The sequence below is a fragment of the Lutra lutra genome, chromosome 3, assembly GCF_902655055.1.
Source record: "Lutra lutra chromosome 3, mLutLut1.2, whole genome shotgun sequence".
NCBI lineage: Eukaryota > Metazoa > Chordata > Mammalia > Carnivora > Mustelidae > Lutra > Lutra lutra.
The window spans coordinates 73,794,786-73,813,062 of NC_062280.1; the positions used below are offsets into that span (position 1 = coordinate 73,794,786).

Consider the following 18,277-nt stretch of genomic DNA (forward strand, 5'->3'; position numbering starts at 1 on the left):
GCGCATAGGGAGCCTATCTGTCCATCCTTTTAGAAATCTTGTGAATCATTCCTTATATTAAATCCGCGAGAACTGCTGCTTCAGCTCTTGCCACAGTAACCGTGAGTTTACAGTAAACAGCGGCGACAGATTTCTTGAGTTCGGTGAGTACTTGAACTGACCTCGACCAGTTCTGCCTCAGCTCATTAAGGGTGAAATTTCAGTCAGCCGCGTTTCTGAGGCCTTTCCAAGGTGCCCATTGATTCATTTAAGTCGGGGTCGCAAGAACGTTCAGTGCAGCCCTCACAGTGGGCGTCGCAAAGAAAATGGTCTCTGGCATCCGGAAACGTGTGAGATGCCGAGAAGCCTAGAGGGCTTTTCTGCACCTTTAAGTACAAGAGAGAAAAATGGGGTTTTATTCAGGCACGGGAAAGAAATGAATTCGTAAATGAATACCGAGAGGTCTACGTGGGGGAGGGGAAAAAAAACGCCAGAAGAAAGAGAAAGGCCTTTTTCTCCGGTGACGAGCGGTCACGAGGCGTTCTCCAGACGTGGGCGCTCACCATTCGCTGAGTCCGACCTGACGTCACCGCAGCCGCCCGGGCGCGAACGGCGGAAAGGGCGGCACCGCACTGGAAGTTGGCGAGGCGCGCGCGCTCCCGCGTTCCGGCCCGCCCCCGCTCCCTGCCGGCCAACCCGCTCGTCCATTCTCTTTTCGCGCCCAGTTGGCCACGCCCCCTTCCCAACTCGCCCCTCCCCCACCAGCACGGCGGCGCGCGGAAAGCGCGTCACGTGATGACTAGCCCCGCCTCTTCCTCTCGGTCCCATATTGAACTCGAGTTGGAAGAGGCGAGTCCGGTCTCAAAATGGAGGTAAAACCGCCGCCCGGTCGCCCCCAGCCCGACTCCGGCCGTCGCCGCCGCCGCCGGGGGGAGGAGGTATTAGGGGGAGAGTGGGGGGTTGATGGGTAGTGGCCGGCATGGGGGACCTAGCTCGGTGGGAGTGGGGAGGCCGGGTGGACCGGATCGGCCGTCCCGCGCTCTGCGTTGAGACAGGCGGTGGGGGGGGAGGGGAGCGGGCCTCAGAGGCCGCCTTGGGGCCCCTCGCCTTCCTCGCCTTCTCCTTCGGCTGCACAAGTGGCCCTTCGGAGGCGCTGCGTGGTTGGGGAGACCTGCGGAGGGTACTGGGCCCGCCGGCCGCGCGGCCTCGGATTCGAGGCCGAGGGCGGCATGGCGGGCCCCGGCGGGAGCGGTTGGGAGGAGGCGGTGGGGGAGGGGAGGGGACGAGCAGTCACATCCGGGCGAGCGAGCAGGCGGGCGGCGGCCACATTGACATTGATCCGCTGCCGCGTTACGAAATGGCGCATTGGGCCGCAATGGCCGCCGCCTCGCTCCGCCGCCCGGAAAGAGAGCGCGGGATTGGAAGGAAGCGGGAGGAGGCGGCCCGGCAGAAAATGCCACAAATGGCTTCGGATCTTGCGGCCTACTGCTTTCGCTGAAGTTAATGCCGGCGCGTTTCTAGTCCTTGTAGATCTCTAAGGCGACGAGAATTTTAATTATCCTGTTTTTTTCTTCTCAGTACCCAGTTGACAGTACGAGATTTTTTTAAAAGTTTGGTGCCTTAAAATACTTCTGATTTGCCATTCTTGCTAAACTATTTAGAATTACACGTATCTTCGCGTCGTGTGGGTCGGCTCTGGTTGTAGTTTTCTTGGATTTTTGTTTGAGAGGACTGCAACCACAGTTGAATTTTTCATGTTAGAGATAATTTTATGTGGGTTATAATTGTATTCTGTCATCTCTGTGTTCTATCGATTAATTACAACTAACCAAGATTTGAAAAGATGAGACCAAGTGAATTGATGCTTTAGGCTATTAATCATTTAACATTTTTTTCTAGCATGTGGGTGTTTTCATATTAAATGCCTTAACATCTCTACTTTGGAAGACACACGAAGACATTAGAATGTAAATGTGAGCCCCTTTATTTAAGGACTTTGGATGAACTATACTTAATGCATGCATTAAATGGCAGTTAATTTACTGAGGAGCTAATTCAGTTGCAAAACAATTCAGGCCATATCTTAATTTTTAAAAATCTGTTTCTCTTGTGCTCCATTATTGTCAAAAAACATATACTATATTTAATATAAGTGCAGCTTGCCCTTTTTGTGATCGTATATTTTTGAAATTTTTGCCGTGTGATACAAGTGCAAATAGGTAACTTTACAGTATATACCCTAAAACAGATTGGTTACAGAAAGCTATCAAGATACTGGTCGGTGTCTTTTTGTAATTTTGGGGGGTGGGGGAAGAGTGCTGGTTTAGCCTTGAATTGAGGAATACCTGTTTTAACCTTGATATGCTTGAAAGTGATGGATTTTTAAAAAATTGGCTGCTCAGAATCTTTAAGTTACATACTTCAGTTTTGTGGTTTAACATTAAATGTTTGAAGTGTAGACTGATGAGGGAAGACATGAAAAATGGTATGGATAGAACACTACTTTTACAGCAGCTTGTTTTCTTACTTAAAGAGTAGTTTGTCAGTAGCAACTTCTAAAATAATTTGCCCCCAGACACTTTAGTTGTAGTCCAAAGTTAAGGGACTTTTGATTGTGGAATTTTCTTGGACTTAAATGTAGTTGGAGTGATATTGGCATTTGTAAGGCTATGTAGATTTTTTTGGGTATTTGGGTACCTTTCATCAGTTGGTGTGTGGTCTTACTCCAGTTTTTAATTGGACAGTGTTAATGGTGCAGGAATCTGATACTGAGTTTATTAAATATTTGTAGCAGATTAAAGACTTGTGCATCTCTGCAATTCACCTGGTAAAAGAAATAATTAAAATGTATTTGTTTCCTCAGGGCCATGATCCAAAGGAACCAGAGCAGTTGAGAAAACTGTTTATTGGTGGTTTGAGCTTTGAAACTACAGATGATAGTTTAAGAGAACATTTTGAAAAATGGGGTACACTTACAGATTGTGTGGTGAGTTACTAAAGGAACAAAAAAGGTTGTTAAGGGGTGTAGGGCCTGTACAGATGTATTTCAGTACTTTAAAATTTTGTTTTATAGGTGATGAGAGACCCCCAAACAAAACGTTCCAGGGGTTTTGGTTTTGTGACTTACTCTTGTGTTGAAGAGGTGGATGCAGCAATGTGTGCCCGACCACACAAGGTTGATGGGCGTGTAGTGGAACCAAAGAGAGCTGTTTCTAGAGAGGTATTTTCATAATATTATGCTGTGTAATATGTGAGATAGTTGGAGAATTTGGTTTTTGACTAATTTTTTAATCTGTAGGATTCTGTAAAGCCTGGTGCCCATCTAACAGTGAAGAAAATTTTTGTTGGTGGTATTAAAGAAGATACAGAAGAGTATAATTTGAGAGACTACTTTGAAAAGTATGGCAAGATTGAAACCATAGAAGTTATGGAAGACAGGCAGAGTGGAAAAAAGAGAGGATTTGCTTTTGTAACTTTTGATGATCATGATACAGTTGATAAAATTGTTGGTAAGTAGAAACTTCCTGGAACTTGAATGAGAATACAGAAAGGTCCCTTTGTGCTATGTTAGATTTGCCAAATTGCGTTATCATTTTGTATTGCATTTAATAGCCTATAAAGCATATGGTTTAGTTTTCATAAATGACATTCTGGAACACTCCCTCATCCTTGAAGTGACTACTTTCTTGATATTTAATAAGTTATGTAATGATGTGTTTTTCCAAACATCAAATAACTTCTGTTTGTTTGTTTGATTAAAAAAATTTTTAGTTCAGAAATACCACACTATTAATGGGCATAATTGTGAAGTGAAAAAGGCCCTTTCTAAACAAGAAATGCAGTCTGCTGGATCACAAAGAGGTGAGTAGACAATATATACACATAGAATAGGTATGAGTGGCATTTGTGAGGTTTTTAAAGCTCTCCCTTTCCCTTGTTTAAAGGTCGTGGAGGTGGATCTGGCAACTTCATGGGTCGTGGAGGAAACTTTGGAGGTGGTGGTAACTTTGGCCGTGGTGGAAACTTTGGTGGAAGAGGTAAGAGGGTGATCTAAGCTTGTGTCTACCTGAAGTTTATTGGTAAGTTGTATGTTTGTTTTTAATTCATACCTTGTTTTTCCTCAGGAGGCTATGGTGGTGGTGGTGGTGGCAGCAGAGGTAGTTACGGAGGAGGTGATGGTGGATATAATGGATTTGGAGGTGATGGTAAGTTTTTAATGGGTATTTGATATTTTGATTTTGTTTCTATACTTCATGGAAAGTTACATACTTGTTTATATTTTTAACTTCAGTTATAATTTGCATGGCTTGACTACATTAAAGTAGACTTTTCCCCTTAAACTTGTAACATTAAATTTCAAAAAACTAGAACGATTTTTTTTTTTTTTTTTTTTTTTTTTTTTTGGATACTTAAGCATTCGTCTTAAACTCCGTCCTATCTAGGCCTTGCTGCTGCTGCTGTTGCTGCTGCTTGGGACTGCACAGGCAGGGGAGGTGGGGAAAGGGAGAGGGAGGAGGAGAAGCAGTTCCCCACTGAGCAGTGAGCCTGATGTAAGGCTCAGTCCCAGGACCCTGGGATCATGACCTGACTGGAAGGCAGCCACTTAACGGAGTTAGTCACCCAGGTGCCCCTAGCCCAGGTTTTTGATGCTCTGTTAATGAGGTGTTAACTAGTCTTGAGTGTTAAATTAAGTCATTGGTTTATTTCCAAGTTGATCAATTGTAATATAAATTAGAGTTCAGTAACTTGACTTCACACATTGATGTTTTTGTGTGACTTCCATTTTTCTTAAGGTGGCAACTATGGTGGTGGTCCTGGTTACAGTAGTAGAGGAGGCTATGGTGGTGGACCAGGATATGGAAACCAAGGAGGTGGATATGGAGGTGGTGGTGGAGGATACGATGGTTACAATGAAGGAGGAAATTTTGGAGGTGGTAAGCTTTCACTTGTTTTAAATGTTCAAGATGTTTATAGTTTATGACATATTTCAAAATGTGTTAAAATGCAACATTTGGTCAAATAGTAATACTAGAAAATACTAAAAAGATGAATGATAAAACTGAATTTTTTTGTTTTGCTGTCTGTTTAGCAAATTGGTAAAATATGAACGTACTTTTATGGTCATACATTTCTTATGTAATTTTTAAACATCTTTCTAATTTTTCAACATTTTTATGTAATTGAAATGGATGTTTTTCAGTAATGTATTTATTGCTAGAATTTTGATTCTGTGCACTTTTAAATTGGACAAATGGGAACATCAAATTGAATGTGCAGACACATTGAAATGAATAGAGTGTGGTCTGGAGTTCAGGGAACAGAAGTACTTGGAATTTTAATGTCCTAGGTACATTTTATTTAAAAAAATTTTTTTTAAAGTTTTTATTTATGTATTTGACAGACAGATCACAAGTAGGCAGAGAGGCAGGCAGAGAGAGGAAGGGAAGCAGGCTCCTTGCCGAGCAGAGAGCCCGATGTAGGGCTCGATCCCAGGACCCCGAGATCATGAGCTGAGCTGAAGGCAGAGGCTTTAACTCGCTGAGCCACCCAGGTGTCCCCCCCCCCCCCAGGTACATTTATCTTTAAGCTATATGCCCAACATGGGGATTGAACTCATGACCCCCAAATGAAGAGTTGCATGCTCTACCCACTGAGTCAGCCAGGCACCCCTAGAAAAATTTTTTTTAACAGCCAATTTAGAATACCTTCTTTGTCACTGACTGAAAAGTTGTGCTAGTACAAATTAGGGCAGGTCAAGTATAGTTGTTGATAGTGGTAGGAAGGCAAGGATGTGTGCTAGGGTGTCGGCATCTGATGTGGACGAAAGATGGCACCTATCTGTATATATGCTTTTCCTGGACCATCTTCACTTTCTATATCCTCTCTTCCTACTTAATGCCTGAGGTCTGCTAGTGGTCCTCTTGTGGAGTCAGTACCTCTGTATATGGTTTTCAAAGGGTCGACTTGTAATAGAGTGATGTCATGATTGTGGAAAGATAATCAGTATATTGAAAAGAAAATAATTGTGCAAGTTAACCACAATAAAACTTTTGTAATTTCAGGTAACTATGGTGGTGGTGGGAACTATAATGATTTTGGAAATTATAGTGGACAACAGCAATCAAATTATGGACCCATGAAGGGGGGCAGTTTTGGTGGAAGAAGCTCGGGCAGTCCCTATGGTGGTAAGTACTTTTCTTCCACTCCCCACCCCCTACCCCTTTTGGTTAAAAATTTTTATAGATTTCTTAATTAAAGACTTCAAATACATTTTTTTAAAAACCTGTGTATTTCTAGGTGGTTATGGCTCTGGTGGTGGAAGTGGTGGATATGGTAGCAGAAGGTTCTAAAAAATTTTCAGAAGAAAAGGGTAGGTATCTTTAAAATTTTATCATGATGATAAAGAATATGTGGAACTGTTCACTGAGTGTAATAATTTTTTTATCCTGTATTATTCAACAGGCTACAGTTCTTAGCAGGAGAGAGAGCGAGGATTTGTCAGGAAAGCTGCAGGTTACTTTGAGACAGTCGTCCCAAATGCATTAGAGGAACTGTAAAAATCTGCCACAGAAGGAACGATGATCCATAGTCAGAAAAGTTACTGCAGCTTAAACAGGAAACCCTTCTTGTTCAGGACTGTCATAGCCACAGTTTGCAAAAAGTGCAGCTATTGATTAATGCAATGTAGTGTCAATTAGATGTACATTCCTGAGGTCTTTTATCTGTTGTAGCTTTGTCTTTTTCTTTTTCTTTTCATTACATCAGGTATATTGCCCTGTAAATTGTGGTAGTGGTACCAGGAATAAAAAATTAAGGAATTTTTAACTTTTCAATATTTGTGTAGTTCAGTTTTTCTACATTTTAGTACAGAAACTTTAACAAAATGCAGTTTTGAAGGTGTTTCCTTGTGAGTTAACAAGTAAAGAAGATCATTGTTAATTACTATTTTGTATGAATTTTGCTAAAGTTAACTGTAAAGAAACACCTGCTGACTTGCAGTTTAAGGGGAATCTATTCTCCGCATTTCCAAACCATGAAATGAATGGGCTCTGACATGTGGAGAGAATAGATAATTTGTATGTTTGCAATGTGTGTTTTAGATAAATAGAATTGGGTATTTAAATTAGCATACTTGTGAATTTAATAGCATTAAGATTTACCTTCAAATGAAAAAAATCTCAAAATTCCTATTTGGTTTTTGTGCATTTTCTTTCAAAATGTAATTATATGATTTTAGTGTGTTAGTTTTGCTAAGAGTCCTAGCCATGTTTAGTACATCTCCATTCTACATTTCACCTTGGTCACATGTGAACTGCCATAGTTTTATTTGGATGTAAAGAATGTCTACTGCCCTTTGTTTAAATTCTGGAAAGGGGCAGTGGATGTTTTCCCTTTCACTTAAAAACCATTCTTAAAAATTTAAAAATACAGGACCACTAAGCGTGCTGTGTCTGAGCAAATTAGTGGCTACCATTTTTTTTTTTCTTCCCGTTTTCAAAGCACAAGAGGCCCATAAATCTTCAGTTATTTTCCTTGGTTTGATATATATATTTTTTTGATACAAGCTTTCAGAAGCAAGAGAATAAAAATCATGCATTGTTGAACCCTTAACTGGCTGGCATGCTTTCCTGTTTGTACCCTCTCTATTGGATAAAACCAAGGACAGTCTAGATAAAATCCTAAATGATTTCACTGCAGTAGAAGTGTAGCACAGTTGCTTAGTACAAGCTTCTCACTTTCCCACAGAACTGAATTCAAAGTTGAATAGTCTGAGTTCTTGCTCACTTAAAATCCAAAAGAACACACTGTTAATCCATGTGTATGCTTGAACCTGAATCGTGTTGGTATGAGTTAACAGTTTGGTTTGGAAGACCTTGGTTGAGAAGAGTTTCAGATAAGGTCATATATAAACACCAATGTCTACTGTTTTGCGCCAGCTAGTGCTTACAATTTCATTCGAGCCCTAAGTTATGTGCTCTGCTGTTCTCTTTCTTTGGCAGTTGAACGTTGAATTCAAGATTATTTTTGTTTTCAGAAGTACTAAGCAAAACAAGCAATAAAAAGGGGAATGGGGCGTGCTAGTGTTTGAATATGCTCTCTTGTTGCTCTAATTCTGTGCCTCTGTGCATTATTAATATTTGGATGCATGCAATGCCAGCATGGAAATCGGTCTTCACAGATACTGCAGTTTTCCAGAAAACACTCACAAACCAATAAATGTAACAGACAACATTCCATTTGTTAATGGACATATGTGAATAAGCAGCGTAGAAAATAGGCTAATATTAGAAAATGGTTAAGTCTTTAACAACTTCAAATGTGGTTATATAAATGGACACTGTCAATGTTCATAACTTAAACCTGGGTACCTGGTCAAAGTACTGCTTGGGAAACATTTTATTAAAATTGAGCTAAATTGTCTCAAGTTCTTTTATTCATATAATAAAGGTTGAAGGAATGGGGGAGATTAACATTTCCTGTTTTTATGTTTGTGAAATTGTTTGACACAACCTTGACAGTATCCTTTAATGGCATATGAGGTTAATTGTACTGTTTAACAACCTTTTTATGTTCTGGAACTAGTTTAATAGTGAAAATATTTTCAGTAAGTTGATGTTTGCAACCTATAAGCAGGTGAAATCTGTGTATGTGACCTGTTTATAAGTTGTATTAGCTTAGTTCTTGTGAACAGTGTGGAAAAGTAAGCCATGAGGAGAGCGATTTAACCAGCTTTAAAGGACCTAAGGTGTGCATTTTAAGCACAGTCTGGATCAAAGGAGACTCACTAAGACAGGACTTCAGCAGCCTTTTGAGTATGGACAAGTCAGCATAAATAAAGAATGACAAGGCAGCAGCAAGAGCTTCAACTACAGAGAAGTGAAGGCATAAGATACTATGGTGATAGTGAGCAACTTTCCAAAAGCTAGTTAAATCTGCTTATTACAACTGAAATATCGAAGAAAGTCTAGCAGGAAGGAGCTCTTCGCCTATTGGAACATCAATGAGAGATAGTTGCCACAGTCACTAGGTCTAGCATTTAGACCTGCAAGGAAGGGCAATAAGCATTAGGTAAGGCTTGAATTTGAATTTTTTCACTAATTAAAGAGTAATTTTTTGTAAAGCAAGGTAAGAGTAATCTTTTTGATTTGCAGGTTGAATGAGAACCCTTCTTGCCTAAATGAGGAATGTCTTTCCTACCATCTTAAATACGAAGGTTTCTGGCTGGGTAAGGTTTGTAGCTCACAGTAAAAGCTGATGACACCATTTGTTTCCCTACAAATACATATTACATATTTTCAAACCATTAGGTACACTGGCAAAATTATTCAGCTGATAACTTCGAGAACCACATCCAACACATTTTAAAACAATTTTAGGCCCTGGCAACAACCATGGGTATCTTGAGTCAGATACGGCTCCATGTATACGATTTATTCTTGGTGTCTTTAGGATAAAGTTAGTTTTTGATAAGAGGAGTAAGGTAATAAGCAGGACACTTGTAACAGAAGCATTAAGCTGCCGATCCTCATTCTTTGAAAAACACCTTAGAATGAACTTCCAAAACTGCCAGGTGATACAGATTGAAAAATGGTCTTCATTATAGTGGCTTCAAATTCTCTTGCATGTAAATTCAGGGAGTTACTTGAATAGGGTACATTTTTGGTTCTTTTTAACCAGTTAGCCAGAAGTAGTAGGGGCCTAATTACGCTATTCCCTTTTTAAAAGATTTCCCAAAGAACAGTTAAAATATTCCTGAGTTCGTATTCGTATCAGTTGGTGATTATTCATAAGGGCTATTGCTGCCCCAAAAGGGCTTATTAAAAGTTGAGATTTTAGGGGTACCTGGCTGGCTCAGTTGGTAGAGTTGAGCATGCAGCTCTTGCTTGGGTTTATGAGTTCAAGCCCTGTTTGGGGCAGGTTTAAAGCAGTTTCTAAATTATAAAGTTCATACGTAGTAGATTTAGTTCGTCAGTTTATTCTCGGAAAATGACTGGTTGGCTCTGTTTCTGTACCTAAATCAGGATTGAATTTCTACACAGAAGTGTTGAAGAAGGTAATAGCATTTTGATAATAAATTTTCTTTACTAAGTGGTTGTAGTGTTACATTAAGATAGGAAACATTTTTTTAAAAAGGCATTGTTCTTTCTTCACAGTCCATCTCATTTCTTACAAAATAAATTGATTTTATTTAAATGTAGTTCCATTGTCATTCCTGAAAATGTGCTCTTCAGTCATAGTACCAGTAAAAAAAAAAAAAAAAGTTCTAAGGAGGGGGAAATGGTTGAGAAAAACATTTCAATCGATCTTGTCAAGCCATCTCACATGTTAACTGCTTCCCACGCTACATTTAAAAAAAAAATAACCTGATACACAGTGAAATCTTGAAGAAAATTGGGTAATACAGATCATTTAAAGATCTGAACAACTGAAATAAGCTTGTTTAAGAGTTCCACTATGTAAGTTACAACTTGAAACATTTCTAGTTATGGACAGTCTCTCGAAGTTCCAGTAATTGATGTCTCAAGTAGTTGAATGATTCGCAAGTTAATGCAGGGGTGATGTAAGGATTGTTAGCCTATATAATATTCAAGATTACTTTTAAATTCAATGTTTTATCCTGATTTTTAAGACTTAAGAGGTGGTCTGTAATGGATTCAAATGTTTCATTTGTAGTATAATGAGATGTTTACAGAAAGATAACTTTTTCATTAAAATATTTTTAGAAATGTGTGTGTTGTTTTGTTGCTTCACAGTGTTGTGATTTAAACACTTAGGTGAATATTACATTAGTAAAATAACAGGAAACTTGGAATGATCCTTTATATAGTGGTTAAAGATAATGGATTCTATTCAGTGGAAAATAAATACATGACACTAGAAATACATGTTAGAAGAATAAACCAAAAGCCTATTACTTAAGGATGTAAGTCTTGAATACCAATAGGTGAGATGTTGGGGTGATGAGGAATCTGAGCTTTTGGGGAAAAAATACAAAGTTATGGATACTCAGGAAGAGAGATGGGGACAGGGTTTCAGATGTTGGATGAATTCCCCTCCCCACCCCTATCCAAGGCAGTGGATTGCTTGAGTCTACTGTGGTGTGATGGGCTGGGAGGAAAAAGCATGAGATTTTGTCAGACCTCAGTGGTGCATTGTTAAGAGCAAAGTAATCAATTGTAAGGTAGGGCTTTGAGAATTGTGACTTTTAGGAAAACTTCATAGCACAAGTATTTAGATTCTTAGTGTTAATAACAGCATAGTAAATGCAGTTGAAGCTGTGAGGAATTTGAGCTGTTAGGATAGCAACACATTTTGATTACAACGCAATATATGCAGTGGTTTCGAATCTTGCAGCTTTAAGTACCTTATAATCCTGTTTTAATATTTGACTTCCAAAGTAACTCAGCAAGGGTGAATTTAATTTCTACCAAAATAAGTAAATTTGTTTTTCAGAATGGAAATGATACTCAGGCAACAAAACACTGGAATCTTCCGTATCTTCATAGACTAAATCTTGGAGATGAGTGTTTTGCAAAAACTGGACCTATGTTATAGTTGATTTAAATTTAGGATTGTATAGAAGGTACCAAGGATTGGGAAGGGGTTAAGATTAATAGGTAAGATGTGCCATTTTTGCTTAGATTTTTTTCAAAGACCAGTAATGGCAGGTTGCATTGAACTGCCTTTCAAGCAATAAAGGTTAAGTGAACACCATACTGAAAGCTAGTTAGGAAATAGGAATTTGCCCAAGATACTCAACTTGAACAATTTATTGATAAATTTAGATAAAGTTAAGTACAAGGGTGTTGGCAGCCTTAAGATATGAAATGGTAAAGTGTCACCTAATCCATGTATATAGCCATTATAATTGTTACAAGGGCCTATAATCACAAGGGCGTTACACTTGACGGTAAAATACATCGTTAGTCTGTGCATTGTTGACAGAAATGTTGAATAAGTTTTTCTTCAAAATACCTAGGAAAAGAACTGATAGGTGCTCTATTTGGATTTAATCTCATTTGTCTCCTCTTACATTCTTAATAGGTTGGAAAATTCAGTTAGGTTTTAGTTTCTTAGAATCAAGTTTAACAGTAAAATACTTAAATACAGAAGTTGTGAGCTTTGGCAAGTTTACTTGGGGTTTCTTTTTTATGCATGCTACACTTAGGCAGTTAGGTGATGCCAACAGACCCCTAGGAATGGTGGTTTTATATACATTAAATATATAGAATTAAGCATTACATTGAAAATAGTAATCAAGGGACACCCGGGTAGCTCAGTTGGTTGGGCATCAAACTGATTGCAGCTCAGGTTGAGAGAAGCCCCATCATTGGGCTCTGTACTGGGCTCTGTGCTCGGCATGGAGCTTGTGTAAGATGCCTCCCCTCCTCCACAATAGTAATCAAAATATACTAAGTTTAATTTAGTAGCATATGCTTCAAGTATTAAATGAGGCTAGTGGGTCTGACTTTGGACTTTGAGGTTGTGATACATAAATGTTGTCTCTAATATTGAAGGAAATGTTAAATTTCATTAAATGTCAGTAACTCGGTTCAAAATTCTCTGACATCCTATCCAGATAGTAGCTGTTTTGACCTAATTTTTTTTTTTTCGTTTGTGAAATGGAGATTATACCTACCCTCGTTAAGCCTGAAGGTTAAATCTGATAATGGGTTTAAAGAACTTAATCTGTTACCTGGCCCATGGTCCCTAAAGATACTTTCGGTAATAATTACAGGTACTGTCTTAATATCTATAAGCATAGTTAAAATTCTAATGGACGACAAGGTTAACTATGCCATTCTTTTTTTTTTTTTTTTTAAAGATTTGAGAGCAACAGAAGTAGGGGGCACGAGTGGGGAGGAGAGAGAGAATCAGACTCCCCACTGAGCAAGGAGCAGAACTCCGCTCTGTCCCAGCACACTGGGATCATGACCCTAGTGGAAGACAAATGCTTGACCTTGACTGAGCCACCCAGGGGGGGTCCCTGTTATGCCAATGTCTTAAAGAGGTTTTTTCCCTCCACATACAGTGAAAGTTTTTGAGATCTTTGAATTTTTCTCCAGCTCTCAAAAAGTATAAAATGCACCTGAAAACTGAACCTGTCCTGGTAAGTATTTTTAAAATAGGAATGAGAATTATTTTGCGTATGTTTTGAGGCTGAAAAACAAGTATGGTATGAGAAGTACAAGTTGAGCCAGCCACCCCTTCCCTAAAAATCCTGGCCTTAAAGAAATCTCAGCAAGAAGATGTTTCTTGGCATAACAAATGCAGTATCTTTCAGCTAAGGTTTCTAAGAACGCTTGATGTATGTCAGTGTAAAAGGCATAGGTACAGATTTTAAAACGAGTCTAATATTTCAACAATTGGATTGCCAAACAATCTGCGGACACTAAAAAGTCCAGGTGGACTCAAGTCCAGGTGAGGAGATGAACACTTGGCTTCATTTTGTCATGAGGTTAGGATTTGGTGTATTTAAAATTGGGGTTTCGAACTCTGCATAGTAGTTTAGTAGTTCAAAGTCAGTTTTTCAGGTACCGTAAAGAACTATGGTTACAGAATGAACTGCTCTCCGGCTAGAAGTCTGTGGCAGTCTCCCTGGCAGTGCTTTTCACTCCTGTTAAGTGCCAGCCCGTTCCAGGTGTTCCAGGTGGGGCTGCTGGTTTTGGACTCCTGCCATGTCCCCAACATGCTCACACACCTATAATTTTGTCTGAGGGTGGGGCACTTTTGTCAAGATCCCAAGATTTATTTTTTTGAGTTTGGAAAAAAACGAGGTCTCCAGGATCTCAACACCACCACTTACAGGAGATACTTGACTGCAGGAGGAGGACCGGGGCAGAATCTGAATATTAAGATACACCCATTAGTTCTTAAATTCACTTTCAACCCTGAGCTTTGCCCTTTGAGTCAGATTCTCTAATTTGCTAATCTGACTTAAGTTTCTTTGACTAGCAGCTAAAAGGCATCCTAGTAAGGCTAATAAGGAAAATGAGAAAACACCCATTTGCAGAGTGCTTAATGAGCTGGGCACAGTACTTTCTGTGTAGTAACTCAATACTTGCCCTACAGATAAGGAAGTGAGCCTATGTGCTTTGAGTTACTGGAGGTCATTCCAGGAAGATGGTGGCAGCAAGCTCAGCCAATCTGGTTTTAGGGCCTGTGGACCTCTAAACTGTATCACTCCTAACGGATTAATAGGACTCAGTGAATAATCCACATGTACTTAATTCTAAATGTACATAACTCTCAAGATGAATCTTGAGATTGAATTTCCCCACTCTAAAAACATAAGACCAATTAGATGAAGAAACAGTGAATCAATGCTGAGTGGTCTACTGGACAGACTGCAGATAGTTTTGTGGGGCCTTAACTTTGTCTTATTTTTATGTTTAATCTCTCAGTATGTCCTCATGGTTTTTTTTTTTTTTAAGATTTTATTTATTTGACAGAGATCACAAGTAGGCAGAAAGGCAGGCAGAGAGGAAGGGAAGCAGGCTCCCTGCTGAGCAGAGAGCCCAATGTGGGGCTCGATCCCAGGACCCCAAGATCATGACCTGAGCTGAAGGCAGAGGCTTAACCCACTGAGCCACCCAGGCACCCCAATCTCTCAGTATGTCCTAAAGTGAATGGACTTTCCCACCTAGACTTCCCTTCTAACCAATCTTCATCTCAGGGCAACTCCGTTCTTAAAGATGTTCAGGTCCTTGGGTGCACCTTCACTCAACATCCATTCTGTCAGAAAATTCTTTACCTTTGAAACCTACCGAATCCAGTGCCTTCTCATTCCAGCTATCACCACCCTAGATCAAGACAAAACTATCCCTCCCATGTGAGTTATTTCAGAGCTTCCCCACATTCATCTAACTGCTCCCATCTTAACCCTCTAGACTATTTTAAACGCATTAAGGCTAAGGAAACTTACACATAACACCCATAGCTCCCCATTTTGTAAAAGCCAAAGCCTTCATGAAGGTGTTAGGGGTTCTGTGTCACATTACACTATACCTGCCGTCTTTTTCCCCCCCTCCACTTTCAGCCATGTAGTCCTTTTTCTGTCTCAAATAGGCTTCAGAGCCTTTGGACTTTGGTGTCTTGTTTGCAGTCCTCTTTTTAGCTAATAGAATGGGTCTCCCTCACCTTCAGATGTTGCCATCTCAGTAAGGCTTTTCTTTGCAACCCTATTTATTCTAGCATGGGGGCAGAGGGAGAGGGAGGGAGAATCATAGGCAGGCTCCATGCCCTAGTGCAGAGCGTGACACAGGGCTTGATCTCATGACCATGACCTGAGTTGAAATGCTATCAGACACCAATTGAGCCATCCTGATGCCCTTCCAACCCTATTTTAAATTGCAATGCTTCCTTTCTACTGGCCTTCCCAATCCTGGCATGTGTAAAGTTTGCTGTCTTCAAAAACAGATTTTGGGGCACCTGGGTGGTTCAGTCATTAAGTGTCTGCCTTCGGCTCAAGTCATGATCTCAGGGTCCTGGGATCGAGCCCCACATCAGGATTCTTGCTCAGCAGGGAGCCTGCTTCTCTCTCTCCCACTCCCTCAGCTTGTGTTCCCTCTCTTACTGTGTCTCTATCAAATAAATAAAAATAAAATCTTAACCCCCCCCCCAGGGATTTCCACTGTGTCCTCTGTATTTTAAAAAATATCTAGCACATGGGGGGGCGCCTGGGTGGCTCAGTGGGTTAAGGCCTCTGCCTTCGGCTCAGGTCATGATCTCGGGGTCCTGGGATCGAGCCCCGCATTGGGCTCTCTGCTCTAGTGGGCAGAGAGCCTGCTTCCCTCCCTCTCTCTCTCTCTGCCTGCCTCTCTGCCTACTTGTGATCTCTGTCAAATAAATAAATGGAATCTTTAAAAAAAAAAAAATAGCACATACATGGTAGGCAAACATGCACTAGTGTGAATAAACACAATGTTTTCATGTCAACATACAGTATTTTCCTTGCTTGAGAGGTACTTGCTATTGAAAGAAAATATCTTCTTGATATACTTTATAATCTCTGGAACCAGAAGTTTAGTATAAAATACTTGTCATATTTTCAGTGACTGGAAACATTTTGAAAATGCAAAATGCCTAAATATGTTAAGTGTGTTACTGTTATGGAAAATAAGTAAATGCAAATGAATTCCAAAGAACTTAACAGTAATACTCCTTTATTAGTACCAGCTTTTCAACTAAATTGGTTTTTGCCAGAGCTAAACAATTTAATATAAAAAAATGCTTTTGTTCATACAATATTTATAAAAAAAAAAGTACATAGTGGTTAGTTTTACAACAATTTGCTTTTAGCCAGATATCATATAAATCTATGAATGTAACAAATTAGGTAAGAACAGTATAAATAAGTTTTTGTAGTATTTACACTTATACAGAAACTAGCCCAAATGGTGTTCTAAGAAATTAAGTTTGCAGTTAAAGTGAAACTACTGATTCAGCATACTGATGAATTATTTTAATGCTTTTTAAAGTCTGAATTATTTTCTATACTAGTTTTGACTACAATTTTGCGTAGAATTACTTATAAAGTATATTTTGCATTTCACATCACAGTAGGAGCTTTTAGTATAACAGTACAAAAACAAAACCAAAAAAACCCCCAAAACAACCCACTAGCTCAGAAAAGGTCAGATCTTCCCAAATCTAGTTTTTCTTCATATCTGGCTTCTTACTTTTGGGCACAAGGAATACATTGCCGTCTCTTGTCTGCTGCAGGGAGTACTCACTAGGAGAGTAAGGTTTTCCATCTTCATCACGGAGCATGCTGAACACTTCGAGATACAAGGTGCTGAGTTGTTTTTTCAGTAGATGGAGGCTTTTGTCATTCTCCCCTTTTTCTTTGAGCAATTTTTCTTTTTCATCTTTTAAATGATCCAAATCTTGTTCCAGTTCCACTATATTTTCCAGTTTTCTTTTTCTGCAATTCTGAGCAGCCACTTTATTCTTACCCCTCCTGCGTATATCTCGAATTAATGCCAACTGAGCCTCATTGAACTGCTCCTTGGACATCATTTCATTGAAGTCATCAACAGGGAGGTTAATGATCTTTTCAACAGGGAATGGGATATGTAGAGCTTTTGCCCTTAGCTCATCTCTTGTGAGATGAGCCTCTAAGCGGCTCGAATGTTTGTCTTTTGTGAATGGGGTTTTCCGATGACCAGGGCTTACAGGCAATTCCTTCTTTGGTGTGTTTTCGCCCTGGGTATCACGTGCAGGAGCGCTGTGCCCTGGAGATGGCGACAGGGGTTGGGCTGTATCTCCAGCAGACTGTACTGGCTGTGTTTTAGGACCCTTCTGTTTAACACTTCCAGGAGCACTATCTATCTCTTCCATTTCCGAATCACTGAAGCCAAGTGGTGTGTCTCCATAGACTGAAGATTCCACCGAGTGTTCTGGTGATGCCATGCCAGGACTTGTGTTGAGTGAAATGCCAGAGTCAGAATCATTGAATTCTGTGCTTTCAGGCTGGTTCTGATTGAAGGCTTTACAGAGTGATAGATCAGAAACATCAATTGGCCCATTAAGAAGTTCAGAGAGTGACTGGCTTAACGTAGCAGAGGAAGGCACGCTGTTGCTACTACTGGGTTCTGCTATGAAAGCAGAATAAAATTCATCACCAAAATCTGTGTTTATTGTGGCATCTGAATTTAATGAGTTCACGGTCAACTGGCTGGAATCTTCTGTGGAGAGGATGCTGCTGAAAGAATCCTCGAAAGCATTGAGAAAATGCGGACTACAGTTACCTACTTCTTTTTCCAGCGAGGGCACTGATGAGTAGAAATGGTAACTGTTGTCGATTTCTGTCATTTTGGTTTCTGGACTTGGAACTGTGTTAGTCTCAACCAGTTTGTCATTTTGAATATTAAGACACTGTGTGGAAAAGAAATTTTTACTAAATGTAAATCAGGTTAAATATTTTAATAGAATAGCTGATAATCTATATCTCACGGCAAATATTATTATTTATTTATTTTTAAAGGATTTTATTCTTAAGTAATCTCTACCCCCAATATGGGGCTTGAATGCACAACCCCATGATCCAAGGTTCACACGTTCCGGTGATGAGCCATCTAGGTGCCCCTAATGGCAAATATTTTTAATAGCGGATAATCTGCATCTGATGGTATACTCTCCCCACCCCCATTCTTTCCAGGCTCTTCTGTAATTCAGATAATTCCCATTTCTGACAGATACTTATGTCTAAGCATTCGTATTATTTTCAAAGTTCCTAGATCAGACTTCTGGCCTACAAAGACCAGATCTTTCCTCAAGATATCCAGTCTATGGA

The 18,277-nt window shown here is 39.8% G+C and overlaps 2 protein-coding genes across 8 annotated transcripts in view; one reads left to right on the forward strand and one right to left on the reverse strand.

Annotated features, from left to right (window-relative positions):
- The first annotated feature begins 752 nt into the window (after positions 1–752).
- HNRNPA3 (heterogeneous nuclear ribonucleoprotein A3) lies at positions 753–10,710 on the forward strand. 5 transcript variants are annotated; one of them, XM_047722272.1, is made up of 11 exons: positions 753–851; positions 2,843–2,965; positions 3,053–3,199; positions 3,278–3,488; positions 3,751–3,840; positions 3,924–4,016; positions 4,104–4,184; positions 4,773–4,913; positions 6,042–6,164; positions 6,277–6,349; positions 6,442–8,400. In XM_047722272.1, exons 1-10 carry the CDS (start codon positions 846–848, stop codon positions 6,327–6,329), a joined length of 1,068 nt encoding a protein of 355 aa, XP_047578228.1. In that variant the 5' UTR covers positions 753–845; the 3' UTR covers positions 6,330–6,349; positions 6,442–8,400. The 5 variants fall into 5 exon arrangements, with proteins under 5 accessions (XP_047578228.1, XP_047578225.1, XP_047578226.1 ...); XM_047722269.1 differs by having other exon boundaries at positions 762–917; XM_047722270.1 differs by lacking the exon at positions 6,442–8,400 and adding an exon at positions 9,132–10,710 and having other exon boundaries at positions 768–917.
- A 5,418-nt stretch (positions 10,711–16,128) lies between these two features.
- The window catches only part of NFE2L2 (NFE2 like bZIP transcription factor 2), a 33,490-nt gene continuing 31,341 nt past the window's right edge, over positions 16,129–18,277 (reverse strand). For all 3 annotated transcript variants that reach the window (XM_047722267.1, XM_047722266.1, XM_047722268.1), the window contains one exon: positions 16,129–17,859. In XM_047722267.1, coding sequence (XP_047578223.1) covers positions 16,633–17,859 — 1,227 coding nt within the window. In that variant the 3' untranslated portion in view covers positions 16,129–16,632. The remainder of the gene's footprint in view (positions 17,860–18,277) is intronic.

What these genes read in the sequence shown, in the direction of transcription:
- HNRNPA3 (XM_047722269.1), top strand. Translation starts at nt 846, where the DNA reads ATGGAGGTAAAACCGCCGCCCGGTCGCCCCCAGCCCGACTCCGGCCGT. An exon ending in GTACACTTACAGATTGTGTG is followed by an intron (nt 2,966 to 3,052) that starts GTGAGTTACTAA and finishes TTTGTTTTATAG; the next exon opens with GTGATGAGAGACCCCCAAAC. An exon ending in AGGAGGAAATTTTGGAGGTG is followed by an intron (nt 4,914 to 6,041) that starts GTAAGCTTTCAC and finishes TTGTAATTTCAG; the next exon opens with GTAACTATGGTGGTGGTGGG.